The sequence below is a fragment of the Myotis yumanensis genome, unplaced genomic scaffold (assembly GCF_028538775.1).
Source record: "Myotis yumanensis isolate MYYU_CA2020_CCGP unplaced genomic scaffold, mMyoYum1.0.hap1 SCAF_12, whole genome shotgun sequence".
Taxonomy (NCBI): domain Eukaryota; kingdom Metazoa; phylum Chordata; class Mammalia; order Chiroptera; family Vespertilionidae; genus Myotis; species Myotis yumanensis.
The window spans coordinates 26,141,576-26,166,100 of NW_027223763.1; the positions used below are offsets into that span (position 1 = coordinate 26,141,576).

The following is a 24,525-nucleotide window of genomic DNA, read 5'->3' on the forward strand; positions in this document are numbered from 1 at the left end:
CTCTAGCCTGGCCATGCACTGCGTTAGCAGCAGACCCTGTGAGAGGAAGAGAGACGCGCCATGGACATAGCCAGGCCAGGCTGAGAAGGGCCAGCTCACCTGCCAGGGGGTCTGGGCAGTTCTGGATTTGTGTATAAAGCCAGGGTTTGGGGAGTTAGGCAGACCTGGGTTCAAGTCCCAAGTCTGTATTAGAGCCCACTGCTGTGGCGATTATTTGGATGAAATGGGACAGTGTGTATGTGTGTATGACATCCTTAGCCCAGAATCTGGCACACAAGGAGCAGTCAATAACGGGGGGAGGGGAGGACAATTGGTGGAGAGGATGGTGAGGGTGCTGAGAGAGGAGGGGCAAAAAGTCAAACACAGAGGCAATGGCCCTCCCCTAAGCGACAGGCAGGAAGCACTGGGGCCTCAGAGGGGCGGGATGAGAGGATCTGGGGGGATTTCAAAGATGAAGGAATGGGTGCGGTGCACACAGTGGTGTAAGAAAGGGCATCTCAGGACCAGGACACAGCACAGGAAAGGACCAGGAGGGGAGGATATGGGGCCCGGCCACAGATGAGGCTAGTGATGGGAGTCGAGGGTAGAGAGTTTTATGTGGAGTCCAGTCGCAGAGGGACCAAATGACTATTCCCTCGTTAAGCTCTTGTTATTGTTTATTCTCAGGGTTTAATTAAATCTCGGAATCTGACACTATAGTATCAGCATCTTTGAGACACAAGTTTCCCTTCTCTATCCCCTTGTGTCTCTCTCTGCTCTGCTTTCCTTCTTCTGTTTATCCCCTGCCCGCCTGGGTCAGTGCCCCTAGAGCCTCCCCAGAGGCCCTGCATGGGACCCTCCCGCCACTGCCTGCTGCCCAGACTGCAAGCTGTGTGGGGTCAGGCCGGTCCAGAGCTGCAGGAAGAAAGCATGATTCTGCTCTTAGGGTGGAGGTGGTGTAGCCACAGTCGTTCCCACGTGCGCCCTGGGAAACCAGCCTGCGGATTTCTGCCCTGCCGGTTGGGGCATGCAGGGTTCAGGCATCCTGGTCCTGCTGAGGGTGGGGGAAAACCAGACTCCAGGAGCCGAGCCTGGGAGAAACAGGCTTCCATCTGGTGCCACCACCCCGGAATCACCAGATGTTGGCACCGAGGGACCTCAGAGGGGAAAGAGCTTGTTTGCTCAAGATTGGCCACCAAACCTTTCCACTCAATAATGCTGCTTCTACAAAAATCAGGTGACCATGTGAAAAGTTAACCCATATTTCTGTGCATCCCAGTATCATCTGGGACCTCTTGGGTCTTGAGATCCGGGAAGAATTGCCTCACACCCCCAAGGTAGGGAGGCCCTGAGCCTACTAGAGATTTTGGCCTTTCCGCAGCCTTTCCTGTAGGCGCGGTCCAGTTCCTGGTTCACAGACATTGTCTCTGTTCCTCCCCACATCACCCAGGGCAAGTCTCAAGCCATGGCCAGGTTCACCAGCATCCCCTCTTGCTCGTCAAGCATTTCCTGAATTTTAAATATGTTTTTGTTGATTTCCGAAAAGAAGGGAGAGGGAGAGAGAGATAGAAACATCAATGATGACAGCGAATCATTGATTGGCTGCCTCCTACACACCCCCTACTGAGGATTGAGCCCACAACCCAGGCATGTGCCCTGACCAGGAATCGAACCCTGATCTCCTGGTTCATAGGTCAATGCTCAACCACTGAGTCACACCGGCCGGGCCATTTCCTGAATTTTAATAGAACTTCAGAAGGTGCAGAAATCTGAGGGGAAGGACCATGTGGCCCAACCAGCTTCCCTCCTTCTCCTGCCTCTCTTCTTTCTCATCTCTCTCTCCTCCCGCCCCCCTCTCCTGGTCCCCGCGGAGGTTTGGGCCTCCTCGGAATGCTAGGTGCACATGGCACTGCCCTTCCAGAGCCGGCACTTTCCTCTGAAGCCGTGGCTCTCCCTGGGGGAGCTCTCCTCCAGCCGCATCTCCTCCAGCATGAGAGCGCAACGGGCGCCATCCTCACGCACATCAGCTGTTCTCAGTCACCACTAGTCTCTCCTCACTTCTTTGCCAACTTAACAAGAAAAGCTGTCACACTTACTTCAAAGTGTCCTTAAAATTACGAGGTCTTCCAGGCACTTACTTGACTCTGGAACAGGCCTGGAGACCCGCTGGACCGGCAGCCCAGTCGTGGGGCGTTGGCAGACGCGCCAGGCTCACCAGCAGGCCCTGTGCTGCCCAGTGTCTCCTTTCCAAAAGGAGCCAGAATTCTGGGTGTTCCAGTGAAACCACCTGAGTTTTAAGTACTGACCTATATGCCCAGGCAGCAGGGATGCCATCACCACATTCACAGTGTGTCTCGTGGAAGCCCCCCATGACCCAGCACCTCTTGGCTGTGGATTCAGCAGCCATGCCTGTGAGCTCTTCCTGCTCAGGGCTTGCCCAGGGGCCCCAGAGACAGGCCCAAGGAGAATGGGGGCATCCCTGAAGGCCCGCCTCCACAGGGATGGGCACAGAGCCCAGCCACAGGGAGGGGAATGACAAAAGTTGAAGTACACCTCCCACCTGCTTTGCTTGGCTTAGGTTTAGCTTGGCTTTGCTTCTGACTGTGTCACCTTAAACCTATTTCCTCACCTGTAACATGGGTGTAAAATTCCTGGCTCCTTCACCCTGAAGGTCTGCCCTGAGGTCAAAATCAGAGAAATCCCAGTCACAGTGGTTCTCAACCTTCCTAATGCCACGACCCTTTAATACAGTTCCTCATGTTTTGGTAACCCCCAACCATAAAATTATTTTTGTTGCTACTTCATAACTGTAATTTTGCTACTATTATGAATCGTAATGTAAATATCTGATATGCAGGATGTATTTTCGAACGACCCCTGTGAAAGGGTCATTCGACCCCCAAAGGGATCGCGACCCACAGGTTGAGAACCACTGCAGTAGAAGGATTTATGAGCTGCAAAGGGCTAGGAATGTTAGGACCTATCACTGCACTTGTCAGCCCTTAACTTCCCCACAAGGATCCCCACCCCAGCTCTGACCCTTATACAACCACAGAAATTCATGCTAGATTCCAAGGTCAAATTAAGGATGCCTCTCTGATCAGGACCAGGCAGGGGTCTGCCGGCCCACTGGTGTTCTAATGCTGAACTCAGGTTCCCTCTGCTTCTCAGCCAGTGCCCGGCCACCTCTCCCACCCCACAGACATTGGGTGAGTGGCTTTGGACCCCATGCCTGCTGCTCTGCATGCTGCCCCAAGTGCACCTGAGCAAGGCGCACAGCACCGGCAGACTGGATGAGTCCAAAGTCAGAGGGTGGCCTTCATCCAGCTCCAGAGGGCTGACGAGGCAGTGCTCAGAGCCCAAAAATGTAAGTCCGGATAAATTCTGGCTGGTGGGCAGCCCACGAGGCTGGCCCCTCCTGTGCCAACCCACAGCATGGCCCAGGGCACGGGGCATGGAATGGGTCAGGACACCTGCATCCAGGTCTCCATTCAGTCACCCTCTTGCTAGAGTCCTTCCCTGGGACTGTTTCTCCACCTATAAAAAGAGGAATTGGACTAGTGCATAATCCTCTGTGTTCGGAAATGGGGAGTCGGGGGAGGGAGATGTGGACTGTCACAGTGACCAGAAGACATTCCTGGCAATTAGTGCCCAAGTGCCAGGGCACCGAGTGCCCTGCACTGAATAGGCAAGTTCCTCACAGCAGAGAACCGTATCCCCTCCAAAGAAGACAATGCAGGAAGTGCCCTGTTGAGAAACCCTGGCGGGTGATCTCACAGGTCCCTTCCCGGCCTGGGATTCTGAAAACATTCACTCTAACTCGTAATCAAACATTCTAAAAAAAATTCTTACCTTGAAACGACAGCTTCTAGCTTTGCTGCCTCAGAGATGTGGGGCTGCTGCTGTTGAGATAAGCAGCCCGGCCCGGAGGGATCTGGAAGGTTCCTCCCGGCTCCAGCACGCTGTGACTCTGCAGTGGGAGATAATGATGACGGGTTACACACACGGAGCAGGCTTTCCACTCTCTGAAGCCTGCTATTCACCCCAGTTACCTCCTTTGATTGTCTTGCCAATGCTGGGAGGTTGCAGATGAGGAATCAGACTTAGAGATGGGTTCAAAGTCATATAGCTGGACTTGGGGTCTGAACCACGTGCCCTTTCCCCTCCCTGCCCAGGCTTCCTTGATGAGACCCCCCTCCATTGTCCCCAAAAGAGGCTGTGACTCAACTGCTTTCCCAGGAAAAGAGAGCATCTCTAGACTCTGCAATGCAGCCCAAAGGTTAGACATCCTCTCTCCCCCACCATCACATTTCTATACACACACTCACCTTCCAATTTTACCATCTATTTCAAAAATCAAATTTGAAATTTAAAAGAAAAGCTGGATGGCTCAGGGAACAAGTTCTGAGAGAAGCTTCTGGGAACTGGTCAGAGGTGGAAGGCACCCGATTCTTCAAAGAAGCACTGGCCAGCCCCAGCCAGTTTGGTTCAGTGGATAGAGCATCTGCCCTCGGACTGAAGGCTTTCAGGCTCGATTCCATTCAAGGGCACCCACCTCAGTTGCAGGCTCACTCCCTGGCCCAGGTCCAGATGTGTGTGGGAGGCAGCCGATCAGTGTGTCTCTCTCACATCAGTGTTTCTCTCCCTGCCCCCGCTTCCACTCTTTCTGAGAATCAATGGGGAAAATGTCCTCAAGTGAGGATTTTTTTTTAAAAAAGGACTGGTCAGGTGGGGGCTTGAGAATTTGAGCCACCCACACAGTGGGAGTATGAAAGATCAAGAGCCCCCTGGTCACAGGAAGGCCCATGGCACCCTTCATGTCCTCCACCCAGACTCCCTCCTGCTCGGACCCACACAGGACACACAGAAGTACTGTATTGCGGGGTCTGGCCAGGGTCAGGACATAGAGATACTCTGTGTCAGAAGTGTGTGAGTGACAAAGGAATCTTCACTCTTAACCAAAGATCTGCTAAGTGAGGACCAAATGTCAGCCTGGTTTAAGATCCTCTAATCTGAGGCCTGGCCCAGCACATCTGTGTCCCCTGGGAGCATGTTGCAACTGCTGCAACCAGACCTGCTGGCCCGTCTGCCGGTTAACAAGCTCCCCAGGTATTTGTGGGCTGGCCCCTCACTTATTACACTCCAGCCACACCGGCCACCTTTTGGTTCCTAAAATATGCCAAGGACTTTGCCACTTAGATCCTCCTCACTTGCTGTTCCCTCTCCGAGGAATGGTCTCCCCCTAGATTCTCACATGGCTGGTCTTCTCATCATTCAGGGCACAGACTAAATGTCACCACTGCAGAGGAGCCTTCCAGACTATCTGATATGCAGTAGGTGCCCCTGCTAGTACCCCTCAAAGAAACTTGTACCTCTCTGTAGGAACACTGTTCACCATTGTACTCAGCTGTACTGTGTGGTTCATCAGCCTTCTGTGTCCTCCACTAGGCTGCACTCTCTGAGAAGGCAAGCATCCTGTCCATCTCGTATACCTGGGCCCCAGCATGGAGCACAGTGCAGGCACACAGTAGGCACATGAGAAACATTGATTGAGTTTTTACGTATCGGTCCATGTAGGACAGTACAGTCATCCCTCCATTATTCAGGCTCACATTAGCTATACTGTAAATTAACCCATGGGCTCACGCTGCAAATGAGTAACCAGCGTCTAAAAGAAAGTGGAGACTTGCCCAAGGTCACCCAGCAAGTCTATAGCAGGACCAGGGCCTCTGACCTTTCAGGACCCAATGCCTCAACCCGTGCCCAGACACTCCCGGTCGTTCATGTATGCAGCCTGACAAAGCAGGATGTTTGCAGGGGCCACTGACCTACATTGTGAATAATTGCATCATGCAGAGGGACTCTCAGGCCAGCTGCCCTCCTTTCAGTGCACAGATGGGGAGACGTTTCCCCAGCAGCTTCTGCAAGCCTCCCGCTGAGCAGCGGCTGGACCAGGAGTCAGGTGTGAGCCCTTGGAGCCCCGGCCATCACAGACAGCCTTGGCCTCTCTGCTGGGCACCGCCTGTCAGGCAGGAAGAGCATTTTATCGGCTTGAATTCAGCTTGCAGCACCAAAGCACAGCCCTCACAGAGCTCCAGGGCCTTCAAGGGAGGCCTCTGTTGAACGTGTAGTAATTAAGTCATTTCCTCTCACTAGCCGCACCTCACTGGTTATAGAGCAGGTCTGTACCCACTGGTGCCTTGAAGTTGACAGGGTGCTTTGAAAGAGGCAGGGAAGGTGGGGAAGAGCATATGGTGAGGGAAGAAAGACAGACCTGAGTTCGAATTTCCGCTCTGACATTTTCTAGCTGGAGATTTGGGGCAAGTTACTTAACCTCTCTGTGCCTCAGTTTCCTCATCTGTAAAATGAGTAGCACTTCTTGTTGAATTCTTATGAGGCTTTGACAAGATAACGGGTATAGGGGACGCAGCTTAGCAACTAGATGTCGTTGTCACTCATGACAAGCCGCTCTCGGTGCCCTTAGGACAGCTGTTATTGGTGAAGTCCACCCACTCTCCTCTGAGGCTGCTCTCATGGAATCATCCTGATCTCACTAGAATGGAAGACCTGTGAGGACAGGGGTCTTGTCAATCCTGCTGCATGCTGCATTCCCCTGTCCAGAATGGTACCTGGCAAGTGGCAATGTTCGATAGTTATGGAATGAATGAATGAATGAATGAATGCTTAGGTAATTTCCCAGGTGAGCAGCAAGGAAGGAAGGAAAATAAAGGACAAAGCAAGTTAAAGTTCTTGTAGGCCAGTGTCCAGAGCAAGGGAAACATTCCTAGGCCAGTGGAGGCATGTCCACAGCTGTACAGGGAAGTGGGCCTGAGTACCAGCTGGGCATCTGTAGGGATCAGTGCCCTGTGCTCAGTGGCCCTGGGCTGCATGGATGGCCCATAGTAGGAGCAGGGTGAATGGAGTGGGCAGGTACAGCCTGGGCTCTCCAGCTCAATGGCACCCCCACCCCCACTGCCCTGGAAGGGAGATGGGGGTCCTCCAGGGTGCCTGGAAATCTAACCTGGTTTAAGGCCAGTGGGTACCTTCTAGAGTAGTACAGGATGCTGCTGAGGGCTTTGTCACCTACAGCCCCACCAAGCCACAGAAGTAGCTCTGTGTCCCCAGCCCAGGATCATCCACAGCTGCTGGGTGGGTCTCTCCGCACAGTTCTCTGGTGTCCTCTAGTGGCGCTTTGGTGCACGACAGTGACTCCAAGTAAGTGCTCAGGTGGTGGCCGTGCTGCACATCTCTCCCTCCTGTGACTGCTCAGACCACTCTGAACTTGTCTCAGGTCAGGCACATAAGACAAGAAGAGGTGTGGCACTTCCAGTTTGCTTTGAGTTTCAATGCAAGGGTCTTTTTTATCCAGATTCCCCATCTCCCAGCCTGAACCTGAACTTCATCACTCCTAAAACCACCCCCACCCCCTACCATTCTGATGTGTGATCAGTGTGCACAGACCTGTGTGAGGAGGATGTTCACTACCAGGAGACTGTTGTGCTTATTTCTGGATCAGCGCCTGTGGACTGGGAAGATGTGTGAAACCTCTCTGCCCACTGACTTCTCTGAAATCTCAGCAGGCCCATGGTTTTCCAATGCCCTTCTAGCTTATAGAGATGGGTGAGGGACTAAAAGACCAGATGTAAGAATTAGCATTTCAGGATTCAAAGAGATCAGAGCAGACCAAGATGGGGACTGGGGTGGGGAGGAGTTTACTAACAAGGGAAAGGTAACTATGCTGGAATGTCAGCTGCAGAAGAGGGAAGACCGAGCTAACAACAGTTGGATGAAAATTATCTGACGGGGTCTTAGTCAATCCTAAGGAACATCTGAATCACCAGTGGAAGGTCGTTACTTAAAAATGCAAGGAGATCTGGAAAAGGGTGCAGGCAGACTTTCACCAGATGGCTGAGCTCGACCCTAAGCCTCTAGATCAACAGTAAACTCAAGCAGGCAAAAGGACCAGGTCGACATGTGGAAGGAGGTGGTGTGTACCTTCACTGTGGGTCTCCCCCTTCTAAAGGATGGTGTGCAGACTCAAGGAGAGAGAGAGGTTGAGGTTATTCTGGGGAGCCCAAGAGGAAAGACCAATGGGTGGAGGTGCAGGAGGAGGTGGTTCTGGTTCAGTAATAAAACTGCAACCATCTCACCAATAGTGGGAAGAGGGGTCTGTCACAGGGGCATGTAAGCCAGACAACCATCGTCAGCTTCCTGTGAATAGTTATCATTACATTGAACAAGATGTTTGACAGAATCAGTCCTCTACACATAGAATCTAAGAGTCCATCATAAATTAGTGCCTTTCATTGCAGAACAGACACAGTCACCTTTAATGGGTTTGCTATTCATGCATGGCCGCGATGGGCCTGTGCTACTGCATTCCAATGTCTGCTTGGTTGTCAGATATTAGAGAAACTCAAGTTCTGTCACAAAGTCACTGTTGACCTTGGGACCACATTCCTTCTCAGTCTCCTTAGTTAAACAATGAAAGGACTTAAAGAAACTCCCATCACCCTTAGAATCCAGGCAGCAATGGAGGGGAAATCTCTGGCCTTGGCCACTCTGACTGTGGTTTCTGATAGCCACCTTCCCCTGGGTGTCTCTCACTGGTACCCACTGCCACCACGACAGAGGCTTCATGGCCCTCCCCTCCCCTCTGGCACTCCAGCCCGCATGTGCACTCAGTGACCATGGAACCACAGAAGCCAAGCTAAGGCTTCCTGTGGCTTAGGACAACAAAAGGGAATCAGGCCTCAGAGAGCATGTAGCTGGATGATCTGGTTACAAGATGGCCTGTGCCCAGGGATACCACCACTCCTGCTTCCATGTGGGAGCACCGTCTTTCCCCAACTCACAGGTGCCCAGGCCATTGCTGCCTCAAAGCTCAGGCCTAGAGAACAGAGCCAAGAGAAATAGGGGTTCCATCTTCCACCTGCCTCAGGCCCGCCTTCTACATCGCCAAAGTGCCCCTTCCTCCTAGTGACTGACCCTGGGAATGCCTAACCCTTCCCCTCCGGCATATGACTTCACCCTGGGCCTCAATAGGACAACATCCTGAACATACTTCTTTGATGAGATACCGTTATTGGTATCTGTTCTAAAGACAAACAGATATGCAAAGAAATCTTCAACTTTACTTAATAAATTTCTTGTTAGTGTATGGATGTAGCAATTCTGAAACTGTTTTGTGTTTATTTGTAGGATTAAGTAAATGAGAATATTTTGATGATATTGAAAACCAGTGTTCTCACTGTAGAAGAAGAAAGATGCAAATATGGAAATAGAGGGAGGCAAGCAAGAAACCTGTGGTGTTAGAGCTTATATATACAGGGTGTCCCCCCAAAATGTATACAATTTTAAATGTGTGTGTATACATTTTGGGACACCATATATATCTATAGATAGATGATAGAAAGATATAGATAAAATTATGATGGATGGTTCATAAATACATGCATACATACATATATTCACACATAGACCTAGAATTAATGATGCCCCAGAAACCATGAACACATCTAATGCCCAGATATTGATTTCTAAATACCAATCTCTGCTAAAAAGAAGCAGAACTCCTTGGGAAAATGGCTGATTCTAAGACTGAAGGGGGAAAAAAGTGTGAGGAGACCTTGGAACATCTTGTGCCAAGAAGTAGAAAAGTGCTCAAAAAAATTATGGGGACATGTTGAAAAACACAGAAGGCAGCCAGCAGCGAAGGGGTTTCCATTAGCCAAATCTGGAAAAATTTGAGCATCAAAATTAAAAAAGACATATTACTGGATAATAAGATACTGAATTAAAAAGAAACCTACAAGTCTATACTGATACACATTTTTAAAAGTGAGCCGTAAGGAAAGATGTTGTGTACAGTACAATGCCAAGTATTTCAGTGGAATCATAGTGTTAGAAAATCACCATTTTGCAACCACCAAAATAATGTGACTCAGGTAAGAATCATCAATGGATGTGAAACCACTGAGTTAATGTTTGTGGGGGAACAGGATACTCACACAGGCACAAAGTATCTCCCACAGATTATTTATTAATTATGAGAGGGAAATGGTACCTTTGAAGCAGAGAGTCTGGCAGACATCACCTCAACCAAATGATCACAGTTAACGTCACCAGTAATAAGACAAGATGCCATCAAGTGCCCCTGAAGTGAAGCACCGAGAAGGCCAAAACATCACTTACATAGGATTCCTGCCAAGAATGCCCAACCTAAATCTAATCATGAAAACACATTCAGACAAACCCAAATTGAGGGACTTTCTACAAAATAACTAAGCTGGAAACGTCAGAAATATCAGTGACATGAAAAACCAAAGTAGGCTCAGGAACTGTTAGAGATTAAAGGTACGACAAGTACATGCAATACGTGGTCCCAGATTGGATCCTGCTTTGGAAAAATCACAATTGCCTTAAAGGACATTATTTAGGCCAACTGGTGAAATTTGAAAGTGGATGGTAAATTAGGTAATACACTGTATCGATGTTAAATTTCCTGAATTTGGTTAAGTGTGTGTGGTTATGTAAGAGAATCTCCTTGTTCTAAGGAAACACATGCTAGATATTTAGGGGTGAGGGGTCAGGATATCTGCAACTTACTCTCAATGATTCAGGAAAAGTACAGGGTGGGGCAAAAGTAGGTTTACAGTTGTATGTAAAGCACAGAGTTCATTCTTGTGCTATTATTTGTTAATTCTTGTATTCATTTCCATATGAACAACCATAAACCTACTTTTGCCCCACCCTGTATATGTACAGTATATTTTTTTTCTTTCCCTGAGTGTCTTTTTCTCCTTTTGCTACCTCCTTCCTGATTCTCTCCCAGAGGTTTCCAGTTCTAATTACTGAGGTTGGGTAGGATCCTCTCTACCACCCCTCTTGGGCAGAGCACTCTGCTCTAGGAAACCTCATAGGTCTCTGACCAGCCTCTGGATTGGCTGCCTAGGGTCAGGTGCCCACCCCTTGTCCAATCAGCTCTGGCCCCAGATGGGTAATGCAGCCACCAGAGCTCCTTTAATGGGGTGGTGGGCAAGAGGGTCTCTTTAGAAGGGCTTGGCAGTAGATCTGATTGGCCCAGCCAGTAGATCTGTATCTGCAGCTCCCCAAGTTCATTCCAGAGATACCTAAAGGACTCCTGACCTAATTTTATGCCTCAATTTCCCCCTCTTTCAACAAATGTTATAGATGCTGGCTCTGGACCAAGTCTTGTATTAGGTTCTAGGGGCACACAAGTGACTCAGTCCCTACCCTCAGGAGCTCTGACTCAAATTGGAAGGGCATAAAAATCATATATAACTTTAGTACAGGCTGAATCACAGCCAACAAACAGAAGGCAGTCAAACTCGCTGAGGCCCACCCCCATAGGAACACAGGTGGAAAAGAGGCGGATCCCAAAATCCTGATGGTGGCACTAGCTGTGGCTTATGGGAGGGAAAAGCGCAGTCAGGTAGGGACCCCGTTGTTGGAAGGGTGCCCAGTGCCATCCCTGGGTTTCTGTTTTTTCTTTGCACAGCCGGACCCCGCAGGACGAGACATCTCCATCCGCCCTCTCCTGGAGCACTGTGAGAACACCCACATGACCATCTGGCTTGGCATCGTCTATGCCTACAAGGGGCTTCTCATGGTAGGTGCAGAGCAGGAGGCGGAGTGCAGGGAAATGCTTCCCTGTCACACTCTGTCTCCTAAGGGCCTCCAGCAACATAAAAATAAGAACCCCCAGGACTAAGCACTTGCTTTATGCCAGGCCCAGTACCTGCCACAAGGTATGGCAATTTCCATAACAACCCTGTGAGTTGGTGTAAATAATGTATTCATTAGTACTTCACTGAGGAATACCTGAGGCTGTTTGCCCAAAGTCACTCAGCTAGTAAGTGGCAGAGTCAAACAAAACTTGGGAGCATGGCTCTGGGCAGCTGCCTCTGTCCCACTCCTGGAGGGCAGTGTGTTAACATCTAGCGCGTGTTCACATCCGAATTTCACTGGATCCTCTAAATCCATGGGAGGTTGCTGGACTCATCCAATTCTGTAGATGATGAAAGTGAGGATCAGAGAGGTTAAGTGATTTGCCACAGGCCATCTGGTAACTTTCAGTCCCAGAACCTAGCACTCTTTCCACTCTACTCATCTGTTAATATCAAAGATCAGGTACCAAGCCCAGCTCACACGATTGTGGAATGTCAAGGTGAGGAAGGCCTTGAAAGGTGAGCCCCACCTTATCTTATCCCAGATTGAGCCTTGAATCTTCTCTCCACATGCTGTGAAAACTGTGCCTCCACTTAAAACCGCTGCAGTGACAGGAAGCTGCTGCTACACCCTCCTCAGATCTTCCACAGGAAAGTTAAGCCACCATCTGCTACTGTGTGGCCTCCACTTAGAAGTGGAAAGTGAAGCCCCCTTGAAAAGTCCTAAAATAAACTGGGATTCCTTACGCTGCTCAAATGCTTCCACGCCTGCTGCTGCTTCCGAAACTGTTAGTGGTCAATCCTGGGTCCTTCAAGGGGCCACACCAGAAGAGCAGGTGTTAGGGGGCCCTCGGCAAAGATTTCCCTCACTTCACACTAGTTGAGACCCTCTTGTGTTTCCATAGAGGTCCTTTGCGAACTACTGGGCTGCCATCTGCGTCCCATGAGGTAATGACCTGGAGGTGCCCACAGGAGGTTCCCAGAATGTAAATGAGTCATTAAAAGACCAGCCTAAGGCCCTAGGCTTGGGAAGGGACACACTCTGGGATCCTGGGCACCAGGACTGTCAGAGAGGTGGCACGGACACGAGGACAGCATCATCACCAGTGGGCGAAGCAGCCCCCTGGCCCACGTAAGGAAGGATTTCATATGACAGAGCAGTGTTCACAGATGTGATGGCGCCCCTGGGAAGGAAGGAGCCCTGTTACAGGAAATGTGCAACATCCATGACTTGAGTTGCCCCAGCCCTTGTTGAGTAAAGAGAGTGAAACTAGACTCTTTCCAGGGTCCCTTCAGCCTCCATGTTCTTGACCCTGACTCTGTAAAATTAGATTATGTGAATCAGATCGACCCTAACCTGGATTTATCTATACTGTTTGGCCATTCATTATCTTCCCCACCTACTTCCAAAAGTGGTTGGAGATGACTGTATCTCTTCCAGTAAAGCTAATACCAATCAGATCTTGTCAATAAAACTGTAGTTGACAGCACGAATCCTTTAGTGTCCAGTGTATGCAAAGAAGTGTGCACAGCCCTCCTGGCCCTTAGGGTTTATCACTAAAAGCCCCTCTCCTAGTCCCTCCTGCACTTGAACCTCAGAATCTCACGGCTGGAAAGAGCATGCACAGCCCTGTAGTCCCGCTCTGCTGTCAGATGTTTCACCATCCTCACACCGCACAGCCCACCATGAGCATTCCAACAAGTGTTCTTTCACTCACTGCTTCCACACCTCCCGTGATGGGGAGCTTACCCCTTCAAAGCAGCCTGTACCATCCATGGATGGCGTCTTAGTTTCCCGTGGCTTCCATAACAAATTACCACAAACTGGTGACTTAAAACATCTCACAGTTCTGGAGGTCAGAAGTCTGAAATCAAAGCAGGTCAGACCCCCTGTCAGAGAGCAGGAGACCTAGCACCCATCTAGCCCTGACACTCACTACCGTGGGACCTGGGCCTTGCTCAGCCTCTTCTTCCCCTGTGAGATGTGGCAGCCATGCCCTGTGCCTTGTGGGATGGCAGGGGGCCAACTTTGAGGGAACCAGCACAAAGCAGACTTTCACAGCTGTGGGTTCTTTCCCTCATTCCTTGTCTGCTTCCTGGGCTTCTGGTTCCCCATTTTAAAAGGGATTTTTAAAAAATAAATCAGTCTGTGAGATAACACACCAAGAAAAGGAGAGGAGAACAACCATGACTGTATAACATAATTCCAATTACAAAATGCCATTTACATTCTATATAGGACATTTCCATTTATAATATGCTTTCACATCCGCCCTCTCACTGCATCTGGAAGGAAACCCTGTAAGAGAGGTATTTTTATTCCCATTCCACAGATATTGAAACTGAGGTCCTGAGAGGTGAAGTGACATGCCCAGAGTCACACAGCCAGTGGACAGCAGAGCAGATTCCAGATCCTCCGGCCTTGTGCCAGCCACCCTTCTGCCGCACAGCATTGCGGTGCCAAAGTAAACCAAACCTCAAACCATAGTCCCTCACTGTGCTGCTAAGTGGCTCAGGCAGATGGCCCAGGCCCCAGCTGCAGTGAGGAGATCTCAGCGAAGAGGGCCTTTGTGGGGAGGCCTCCTGGAGATGCTGCACTGCAGCAGAAGCCCCTGCTCAGTCCGCGGTCTCGGTCGGCTCTCCCTCCCACCCACACACTTTTCTGCCCTGCATTTTGTCTGTACTTCCTTCTGCAGCCCGCCCTGCCCTTAGACCACCTGTGAAGATAAACTCTCAACACACCGCTTCAGATTACATTGGACTTCTACCTGCTCAATTCTGTTGGGAGATACTGGTTAAGAGTAGAGCTGCAAGGGACCGAAAACCAGAATAATAGTGGTTAAAGGGACAGTTAATCTCCCTCTCAAGTAAGCAGTCTCGGAGAGGTGTGGGGGCTCCCGCACCTGAGCTCCTTGCACCTGTGGGCCCCCATCTTCATCATGCTGCTTCCACGTTGTAGTCTAAGATGACTTAGTGGTCTGAACTCCACCTATCCTACTCCATCTATTAGGAAGGAGGACAAGAACATCTTTCTCTTTAAAGACACTTTACAGAACTTGTACGTACTTGTGCACACTACATGGCATTATCCAGAACCTAGTCATGTATAGGCTAGGAAACCCAGTGTCTATTCTGGGTAGCTATGCGCATTGTAGGGTAACAGAAGTCCCAGACACAGGGGCTCCTGCTGGTATAATGGGAAAAAGACTGGACTAAACTTCTAGAGACACGGTTCACTTTGGCCAGCGTGTTGCTCTGTGGCCTGGGATAAGTCCCTTCCTCTCTCTGGGCCCCAGTGTTCTCTGTAGAATGAGGGGAGATGGTGAAGATCATGGCTCCTGTGGGTCTGTGCATGAACCAGGGGTGGGGGCGAAGGAGAACCAGACAGCTGTAACACTCCCAATCGGCACCCCCAGACTCACCCAGGGCCATGAGCGGAGACAGGTGGTGACCTCCAGAAGACCTGGCTGATAGCTAAGCCCCAGCCTCCCTCCCCGCAACCCCCACTTCCCAAGTAGCCCTCTGTTCAGTTGCTTCTCAGGACAGAGAGCGTGTGCCACCACGTGGTAATGACCATCTTTCCTTTCTGTCCACCGTTTCAGTTGTTCGGCTGTTTCTTAGCTTGGGAGACCCGCAATGTCAGCATCCCTGCACTCAACGACAGCAAGTACATAGGGATGAGCGTCTACAATGTGGGGATCATGTGCATCATCGGGGCCGCCGTCTCCTTCCTGACCCGGGACCAGCCCAACGTGCAGTTCTGCATCGTGGCCCTGGTCATCATCTTCTGCAGCACCATCACCCTCTGCCTGGTGTTTGTGCCCAAGGTATGGGCAGTGCCCACAGCCCACCCTCCCCACCCTGGCCTCTGGCCTCTGGCCGCTGGCCTCCAGCTCTGTCACAGGGGATCGCTGAGTCTCCTCCACTTCCTAACTTGTACACATTCTTTTTATGATGAACACAATTCACAACACAGAAAGTTTGGAAAACGCAGAAGAGTGAAAGCCAGATTTTCAGAAACCAAACATAGTCCTACCACCCAGAAAAAAACTTTTTGTTTTGTTTTCTTACTGTTAATATTTTATGTGTTTCTTCCAGTGTTTTTAATAGTTAGGCAGTGGTGCTTTTTCAGATATAGCTATAATTCTAGCACATATATTGCTTTGCAGTTTGCCTTTTTCACTTAATTTTTTGTGTTTTGTATTTCCCCACGTTTATAACCTCACTGAGGGAAGGTCCCACGTTTACTTGTCACTAGGTCTCTTATTGGTGCTCATTGCAGTTGTTTCCGACTTTATTTATTATAAACGACTTTTCCACATAACACATGTTCCTTATTTCCCATTATTCCCTTAAGAGAGAGTGGCAGAAGTAGTATCCATGGGTCACAAAGAGTAACCATTTCTAACAGGCACTTACATGTTTCATTCATCTGAAAAGCTGACCTGCAGGACCACCCTGAGAGGTGCTTTTCAAACATTATCCTGCCAGCAGCAGGTGGGTGAGCCAGAGGCCTTGCCTCCTAGGAACCCCTGCAGTAGCAGATCTGCACAGAGGGAAGCCTGATTTCCGTGGGTCTCGGAAAACAGAGAGAGTGGGGAAGGAGTTGTTGGCCCAAGCAGGGGAGTGTCTGCCTAGGCCTAGGAGAAGATGAGGGAGAGATCACTCAGGGACCTCCCTCCCCTAGAGGCTGCCCATGGCACCTGCATCCTCCTGGGTGCCCAGTCAGTCCCCAAGCAGTGTCAGCTCTGCCCTAAGTGCCTCTGGCGAATACTCCTCCCTTCTCTAGTTGTCGACACCTGCCCAGGCTCCAGCTTCCTACACTCCGACGTTCTCTCTGTCCTGCAAAAGATGCCAGATGATTCTGAGTCCCACTCTGGTCGTGTCACTCTGTTCTGTCACCCTCAGTAGGTCCTCACTGCCCTCCTGTCTCCAGGATCAAGTTTCTGACACTGGGCTGCCTTTCAGGACCCTCAGTCTCCCCAGAAATCCCTGTCCACCATCCAAACTGCCCTTCTCCATAAGCGCCCTGAGCCCCAGTCTCCCTGTGCTGGCATATGTCGCTTCTTCCCCCTGGGATTCCCATATCCTCCCCATCCTTCCCAGCCTTCCTCAGAGCTCAGCCCCTCGCCCCTGGCCCATTAGGTCCTGGTGGTCAGGGGTCGTGACTCGCTCAGCCCCTGCTCTCCAGTCCTGAGCCCAGAGCCTGCCTTAAACCAGAGATGTTTCTCAACTAAATACGTAAGATCAGGGTCAAGTGGCAACCTTTTCTCATATAAAAATGTCTTTGTCAGCAACAGAGCTAGTCACTAGTCTTCCCCCAACACTCACCAGTGGTTCTAACAAGAAGCCTGCACTCTCCTCCATCCCACCATCTTTACAACTGTCACCTTCATGTTTATTCTCCACATGGCGCAAGGCCCAAGGCAGAGTGAGGCTCAACTGAGCCAGGCCTAAGCGGCCCTAGTGGGCTCTGCAGGATATTGGGACGCAGGTGGAATCAGGGTCCGAAGACCAGACTTCTACTGACAAGGAAGTTGACTGAGACTCAGTGAAGGGAAGGGGGCTGCCCAGGTCACGCACAAGTGAATGGCAGAGACAGTCCTGAGCCCAGGGCTCTGGACTCGCAGCATGTACTTCCTATGGCCCCCTGCTGCCTCCAGTGCAGGACCTGCGGGAAGGCTGGATGGAGGGAGGACCCCAGGGTTCTCTTTTCAAACCCACCTATGTTCTTTCAGCTTATCACTCTGAGAACAAACCCAGATGCAGCAACTCAGAACAGACGCTTCCAATTCACTCAGAATCAGAAGAAGGAAGATTCTAAAACGTCCACCTCTGTCACCAGCGTGAACCAAGCAAGCACATCCCGCCTTGAGGGCCTGCAGTCCGAAAACCATCGCCTGCGAATGAAGATCACAGAGGTACCTCCCACAGCACTGCCAGCCAGGGCCCCGTCCTCCCTCTGGCGTCTCTGTGCCCCGATGCAGGGAACTGTGAGCTGCTGTTCCCATGTCTCCTCTAGGACATCCCTGCATCACAGCTGCGCAGCCCCAGCTGCCGTCGTGCCGGCTGCAGGCACCAAGGAGGACGTGAGCTAGACAGGCTATTAGTCAGATCAGCAGGAGTTTATTGCCCCGCTGGCCCATGCCCTGGGGTCCAGATGCCCTGATTCAATACATCCCCAGAAAGAAAGGCGTTCTGAGAGATTTGTGAACTTCCCGATTATAGCAGTGAGTTGGAAAAGCTCAGTTGTACACCTCCTGTGTGTCTCCTCTACTACTCACACAAACACTTCACTTCTGACACTTCTGGTCACCAAATGTGTGGGGCTTTTCCCCCACCAAGCAGTTCTCTGCAACACCTGCTGGGTGACCTATGATTTAGCCCAGTTCTAACACTATCGGGCGACAGTGTCCGATCCCACCGGTTAAAGGCTCAGTCCCACAGCACTGCTCCCACCCCACTTCGGACGCCAATCACAAGTAGTAGGTCCCCAGGTTACCCTCAACTTCTGTCCTAAAAATTTAGCTACCAGTTTGGGGGTCCTACCATCCCCTCTTCAGGTTCAGATAATTTCCTAGAGCAGCTCACAGAACTCAGGGAAACACTTACGTTGACCAGTTTATTAAGGGGTATGATACAGGGTTCAGAAGAACAGCCGGATGAAGGAATACATAGGGCAAGGTCTGGGAGGGACCCCAAGCACAGGTGCTCCTCCCGCATGGAGTGGGGGCGCGTCATCTCCCGGTGTGGATGTGTTTGCCAGCCTGGAAGCTCTCCGAGCCCTGCACTGCTGGGGTAATTATGGAGGCTTCCTCGCCCTGTCGGGAGAATAGGGTGAGGCTAAAAATTCCAAGCTTCTAATCATGGTTTGGTCTTGCCAATGACCAGCCCTCATCCAGGGGCCCACCCAGAGTTGCCTCATTAGAACAAAAACACACTTCTCACACGGGAAATTATAAGGGTTTCAAGAGTCCTGTATCAGGAACCCAGGGAGCGGAGCACAAAATATATCTTCTGTTATTTCACAAATAGCTTCCTAACTGTGTGCACCTCCTTCAACTGTTCACACTCACCTGTAATCACTTACATCTACGTGATGGACCACAAGAGAGAAGGAAGTAGAGAGAAACTTCCCGGAGAGTTTGCTGCAGCAGACCTCACCTTTGTCCTGAAGGTCCTTCTCTGGTTCTTGAGTATTTCAGAGGCCATAACCAGATTCCTTTGTGCCCAAGCCAAACTTCAAATGCTGGACTTTGTATACCAGGGAAGAGAAACCAAATTACCTTCTTCTGTCCACCCCTCCTTTGGATCAAGGGTTGTGACTGGGCCCAAGGTTCTTGGACCAGGTATTTAATAGAGGAATTTTAATTCAATGGGACAGGAGAGGAATGAAGATGTCTTAGTTAGGATACTGGCTAAGTTACTATAATAAAGAGGCCCCAAAATAAAGTGGCCCAAAGAAAATTTTCTCTTACCTAATGGTGCTAAAGAGAGAAGTCCAGATTGGTGGGTAGCTCTGCTCCCCTAAGGTCATTGCCGAATGAGACCCCTTTATTCTTGTCTGCCACTCCCCAAGGCCACAGCAGTACTGTTAAACCCAGGGGGAAGGCACGTCCTGTTCTCAGGCTCAGGAAGGAAAGAGAAAGAAGTCCATGCAAGGGAATGCCTATTAAGCAAGTGATACAAAATTGTACACATTTTGGGTTTGCTCCAGTCACATTTGACAGGAACTTTCACACTATACTTAGCCAGAGGGAGTCTGGGAAATGTAGTCTGTAGCTAAGAGTCCCAAGGAAGAAGTGGAACATAGGACTGTCAGATTAGATACAGGATGCCCAGTTAAATCTTAATTCAGACACATTTAATTAAAAAGGAAATTAGAGGGTGTTTTTAAGTCATCATCATGTCATATGGTATGATATGATAAGTAATATACAACAGATTGTAGAATAGAATGAATATTCATGTAATAATCTAAGTAGAAATAGGAGTGTGTTTAATAGTATATACCAGGGGTGGGCAAACTTTTTGACTCGAGGGCCACAATGGGTTCTTAAACTGGACCGGAGGGCCGGAACAAAAGCATGGATGGAGTGTTTGTGTGAACTAATATAAATTCAAAGTAAACATCATTACATAAAAGGGTACGGTCTTTTTTTTTTTTAGTTTTATTCATTTCAAACGGACCGGATCCGGCCTGCGGGCCGTAGTTTGCCCACGGCTGGTATATACACACATAGATGTACAAAGTGGGAATTTCAGATAATCTTTGATTCTTATACTTTCCTCTGCATTGTTTGAATTTGTTATGATGAACATGAATCATTTTTATAATGAGAATAAAATTTATCTTCATTTTGAAAAAGATTTTTAATTCAGACAAACAACCAGTCATATTTTTAGTGTAAGTATGTCCCACACAATATTTGGGATATACTTATTTTAAAAAATGATCCCTTATTATCTGAAATTCAAATGTGAGTATTCTGTATTTCCAGTTGCTCACAGTCTCTGCCACAAGAGACTCTGCACAGCGGTCTGGCATCTAACGCTGGCTTTCACTGTGGGACCGCCCTCCACTAGCCACGGGAGCAGAGTAGGACAGGTTTCTGTCCCTCGACTTCCACACTCCAACAACGAAGAGTTTACTCACTTCCGGAAACCCAAAACCCAAGCCACTGTCAAATACCCTAAGGTGTTGGGTTGTTTTTCCTGGACTTGAACTACAATCTGGTTTCCTGGTGCTTCCACCTTTGATCCTAGCCTTGCCATTTGAGTCCCACAGAAAGAGGTATCTCTCACCTCCTGCACATGAAAACTTATTAAATAATTTATGGCTGTGTTCTTGACATCAGGACAGTACTTTACAGTTGACATGGTCCCTCCCTTATGTTGTAATAGGGTGCCCCTACCCTCCCAACTACGGTCCACTCCCCAACACACACATTCCCCAGGGACTGGACTGCCCAGGGCTTGCATCTGATTCTCCACAACAGTGTGAGGCTAAGAGCTGGCCAGTCCTGCAGATCTGTTCCCCCACACCAAGGACTCTGCTAGTATCAATAATAATAATTACAGTCATAATCTTACAGTAGCAGATTACTCTTATATGTGTTAAGCACTGGACTAAATTATTGTATTATCTCATTTAATCTTCTTAAGAACCCTGTAAGGTAGATACCATTATTACACCCATTGTACAGATGAAAGAACTAAAATAAGTCCTCACCAGCTAGCACACAGCCAGTGAGGAAAAGCTCTGGGCTTGCCCCTAGGCTTGGCCAGCTTCAGAGCCTGCAAGGGGATGCTCTCCCCTCCCTGGGCTGCTCCTTGAGGCACAAGGCTGCACTGGACACATCATTGCAAAGCCCAGGCCCCTCTCATCACAGCTCCTCCTGGAACAAGAGCTGGCAGGGCCGTCTGCATCTCTTCCCCAAATGCACCAGTCCCTCTGGCTCTCAGTGCCTCCCAAAACCAGCCCAAGGCCCAGCCCTGTGACCCTGTGAGCCGCTTCTTGGCTCTGAGGCCTGGCTGCCGGGGCAGGGGCTAGGCTGGAGCTCTGACTCACCTGGAGCCTTTGTCTTCTAGCTCGATAAAGACTTGGAAGAGGTCACCATGCAACTGCAGGACACGCCAGAAAAGACCACCTACATTAAACAGAACCATTACCAAGAGCTCAACGACATCCTCAACCTGGGGCACTTCTCCGAGAGCACAGGTAAGAGGAGGTGGAGTCCCTGCAGCGTGGGGGCCTGGGTGTCAAATACCAGCCATCAGTCTCCCGTTTTACAGATGAGGAAACCGAGGTCAGGGAGGGGCGGGCTGGTCTGAGATCACACGGGCAGAGCTGGAGCACCTGGAGGCCATATCTCTGGCCACAGTTCAGTGCCCATCTAGAGCCCCACTCTGCTGACCCTGAGGCTTCAGTTGCTCCTGTACACACATGGCCAGCATTCCGTGTTCTGATGGGGACACATTGTTCTTAGCATATAGATCACATGTACTCCTCCAAACGACATGTCTTAGTTTCCAGTGCACCACATCAATGTACAGGAAAGGAATCATCAGTAGGATATGACATGACCCTCTCTCCCCACAACCACCTGGGAAATGAAAGCTGAAGTAACACAAGCCATTTTGGTTTCAGCAAAAGTTTAGATTCCAGTGTAGGTAAGAGTGTGTGGGACTGAGAATTCTCCTGCAACGTTTTGGAAGCCAGTCTGGCACTCTCCAACTGTTAGATGTGAAACCTCTCAACCTAGCAATTCCACTAGCGGGAGCCCGTCCTTGGAAATACTCCCACATAGGCAAAGATATAGACACACACTGTTCATCACGTTATTTTTAGGGGAGAAAAACTGGAATTAACATAAATGGTCATTATTTGGGGTAGTTTCGTTAATTATGGTACAATAAGACAGGGCGCATAATACAGCTATTAAAAAGTGAGGTGGGCCCGGGCTGGTGGCCCAGTGGTTAGAGCATCAGCCTGGGCCCTGAAGGGTTGTGGGTTCGATTTCCAGTCAAGGGCATGTATTGGATTGCAGGTTCGATCCCTGGCCCCAGTCAGAGTACATTAAAGAGGCAACCTATCGATGTATCTCTCTCACATCGATGTCTCTCTCTCTCCCCTGTTTCCCCTCCCTTCTACTTTCTCTAAAAAAAAATCAATGAGGAAAAAAAATCCTCACGTGAGGATTAACAAAAAAAAGTGATCTATTTGTGCAGATATGGCAAGATCTTCAAGTGAAAAGCAAGATGAAGACTAGCATTATGATATATATAAATTGCATGTGAGTGTAAGTGCATTTTTAAAATTATTTGGAAGAACAGACACCAAATAGTTAACAGTACCCACCTGTGTGGAAGGATGGGTGAGAAGGGAATCTTTTACAATTCATTTTATATACTTCTCTATTGTTTGCATTTTGTCATTAGCATACATTCATTTTTATTATAAAATTAATTTTAAGTCAATGAAAAAATCTTGTTTCTTTTATTATTACATGAGTAATAAGTATTCTTATTATAAAATTAATATATAAAATTATAATTAATTTTACCATATATAATATAGTTAATATATTAGAAAAGCAATATTATAAATTTATTGTATATTGATTGTTTAAAATGTTTAAATGGAGGTAACAAGGAAATTGAAAGAATAAAAATTATTTCTCATAAAAGGTGGGCATTTCAAATTAGTAGGGGAATGAATTATTTAATAAATATCATTGGGATAAAAATAATGTTAGATCCTTACACTTTACACAAAAATCCAAGTGGATAAAATATTTAAATATAAAAGGTGAAACCATGAATATGCTAGAAGAGAGTATAGAAGAATTTATAATCTCACAGGAAGGAAAGACTTTTTAATTTCGATGCAAAACACAGAAACCACAAAAGAAAAGGTTGACAAATTCAACTACAAAAGAAAAAAATAATTTTAAGCCTCACCCAAGGATAAGTTTTTATTGATTTGAAAGAGAAAAACATTGATGTGAAAGAGAAACATTGATGGGTTGTCTCCTATTCATGCCCTGACCGCACTCTGACCTCGAACCTGCAACCTAGGTATGTGTCCTGACTGGGAATCAAACCCACAACCTTTTGGAGTACGGAATGAAGTTCCAACTGCCTGAGCCACCCGGCCAGGGCCAATAAGAACATTTTTTCACAGTGCAAAAGCCATCATAAGTAGTAAAATAATTAAACAACAAGTAAGCCAAAATATATTACAACTCAGGTAACAAGCATATTTCCTTAGATATAAGGAGAAATTATATGTTGCCTACATTGGTTGACCTGATTTCACATCCCCACCCCCATTTTATTATTTTGTTCTTGGAGAAAAGGAGGGCAGGGGAACACCATACACATCTCCAGCACGCCCTTCCATCCCTGGGTGGAGGCTTCTCCGCTCCCAGCCTTGGTCCCAGGAGAGCTGCTGAAGAGACCATGGCTTGGAGAATGCAGAGGGATGCTGGAGTCTTTTGCATCCTCTCTTCTGGGGCAGCATCTTAAAAATACTGCATTGTCAGTTTTTAAAAATCAAGTCAATATCACGTGTTGTGACGTTGTTTTGCATTCAGATGGAGGAAAGGCCATTTTAAAAAATCACCTCGATCAAAATCCCCAGCTGCAGTGGAACACAACAGAGCCGTCAAGAACATGCAAAGATCCTATAGAAGATATAAACTCCCCGGAACAGTAAGTACCTTCTCCTTGAGAATTGCTGCCAGAGTACGTAACACCTGCAGAACAGTTTACAGTGTACCATGCACCATGTCTTTATGTGAACTCCACAGCAACCCCATGGTGCAGGTCAGATGACAGTGCTCATTGTACAGATGAGAAAACTAACATTCAAAAAAGGAGGTGACTCGTCAAAGCTCATCCGGTTGCTATGTGCAGGAGATGGGATTTGAACTTGGGTCTGTCAAATCTCAAATCCCAGGTTGGTTCTCCACTGTAGCACATTGGCTTTATTGTGTATAAAACTTAATCTTGCTAAATGCGTTTATTTAACAATGATTTACTGAGACCTACTATGTGTCAAACACAGCAGTAAAGAAAACAGACAAAAATCCCTCCCTTCGTGGGGCTACCAATCTATTTGTAAGACAATAACTTAATTAAAAAAGTGAAACCTAGTATGTTAAATGGTGGAGAAAAATAAAGCAGGGAAGGGGGTTAGAAGTATAGTTTTGAATAGGGTGGTCAGAGAAAACTCAATGAGAAGGAAACTTCTAAGCACAGACCTGGACATCTCAGTTCGCTTTGTTCCCAGTGGTAGTTTTTAGTTCTTCCCAGCTCACAACAGATTGGACACAGAGATTAGAAAGGTCAA

At 48.6% G+C, this 24,525-nt stretch overlaps 1 protein-coding gene across 1 annotated transcript in view; it reads left to right on the forward strand.

The window, feature by feature from the left end:
- The window catches only part of GABBR2 (gamma-aminobutyric acid type B receptor subunit 2), a 314,564-nt gene that overhangs the window by 285,514 nt on the left and 4,525 nt on the right, over positions 1-24,525 (forward strand). The window contains exons 14-18 of the mRNA XM_070431092.1: positions 11,501-11,611; positions 15,272-15,496; positions 17,408-17,590; positions 21,261-21,390; positions 23,768-23,885. Of these exons, the coding sequence (XP_070287193.1) occupies positions 11,501-11,611; positions 15,272-15,496; positions 17,408-17,590; positions 21,261-21,390; positions 23,768-23,885 (767 nt within the window). The remainder of the gene's footprint in view (positions 1-11,500; positions 11,612-15,271; positions 15,497-17,407; positions 17,591-21,260; positions 21,391-23,767; positions 23,886-24,525) is intronic.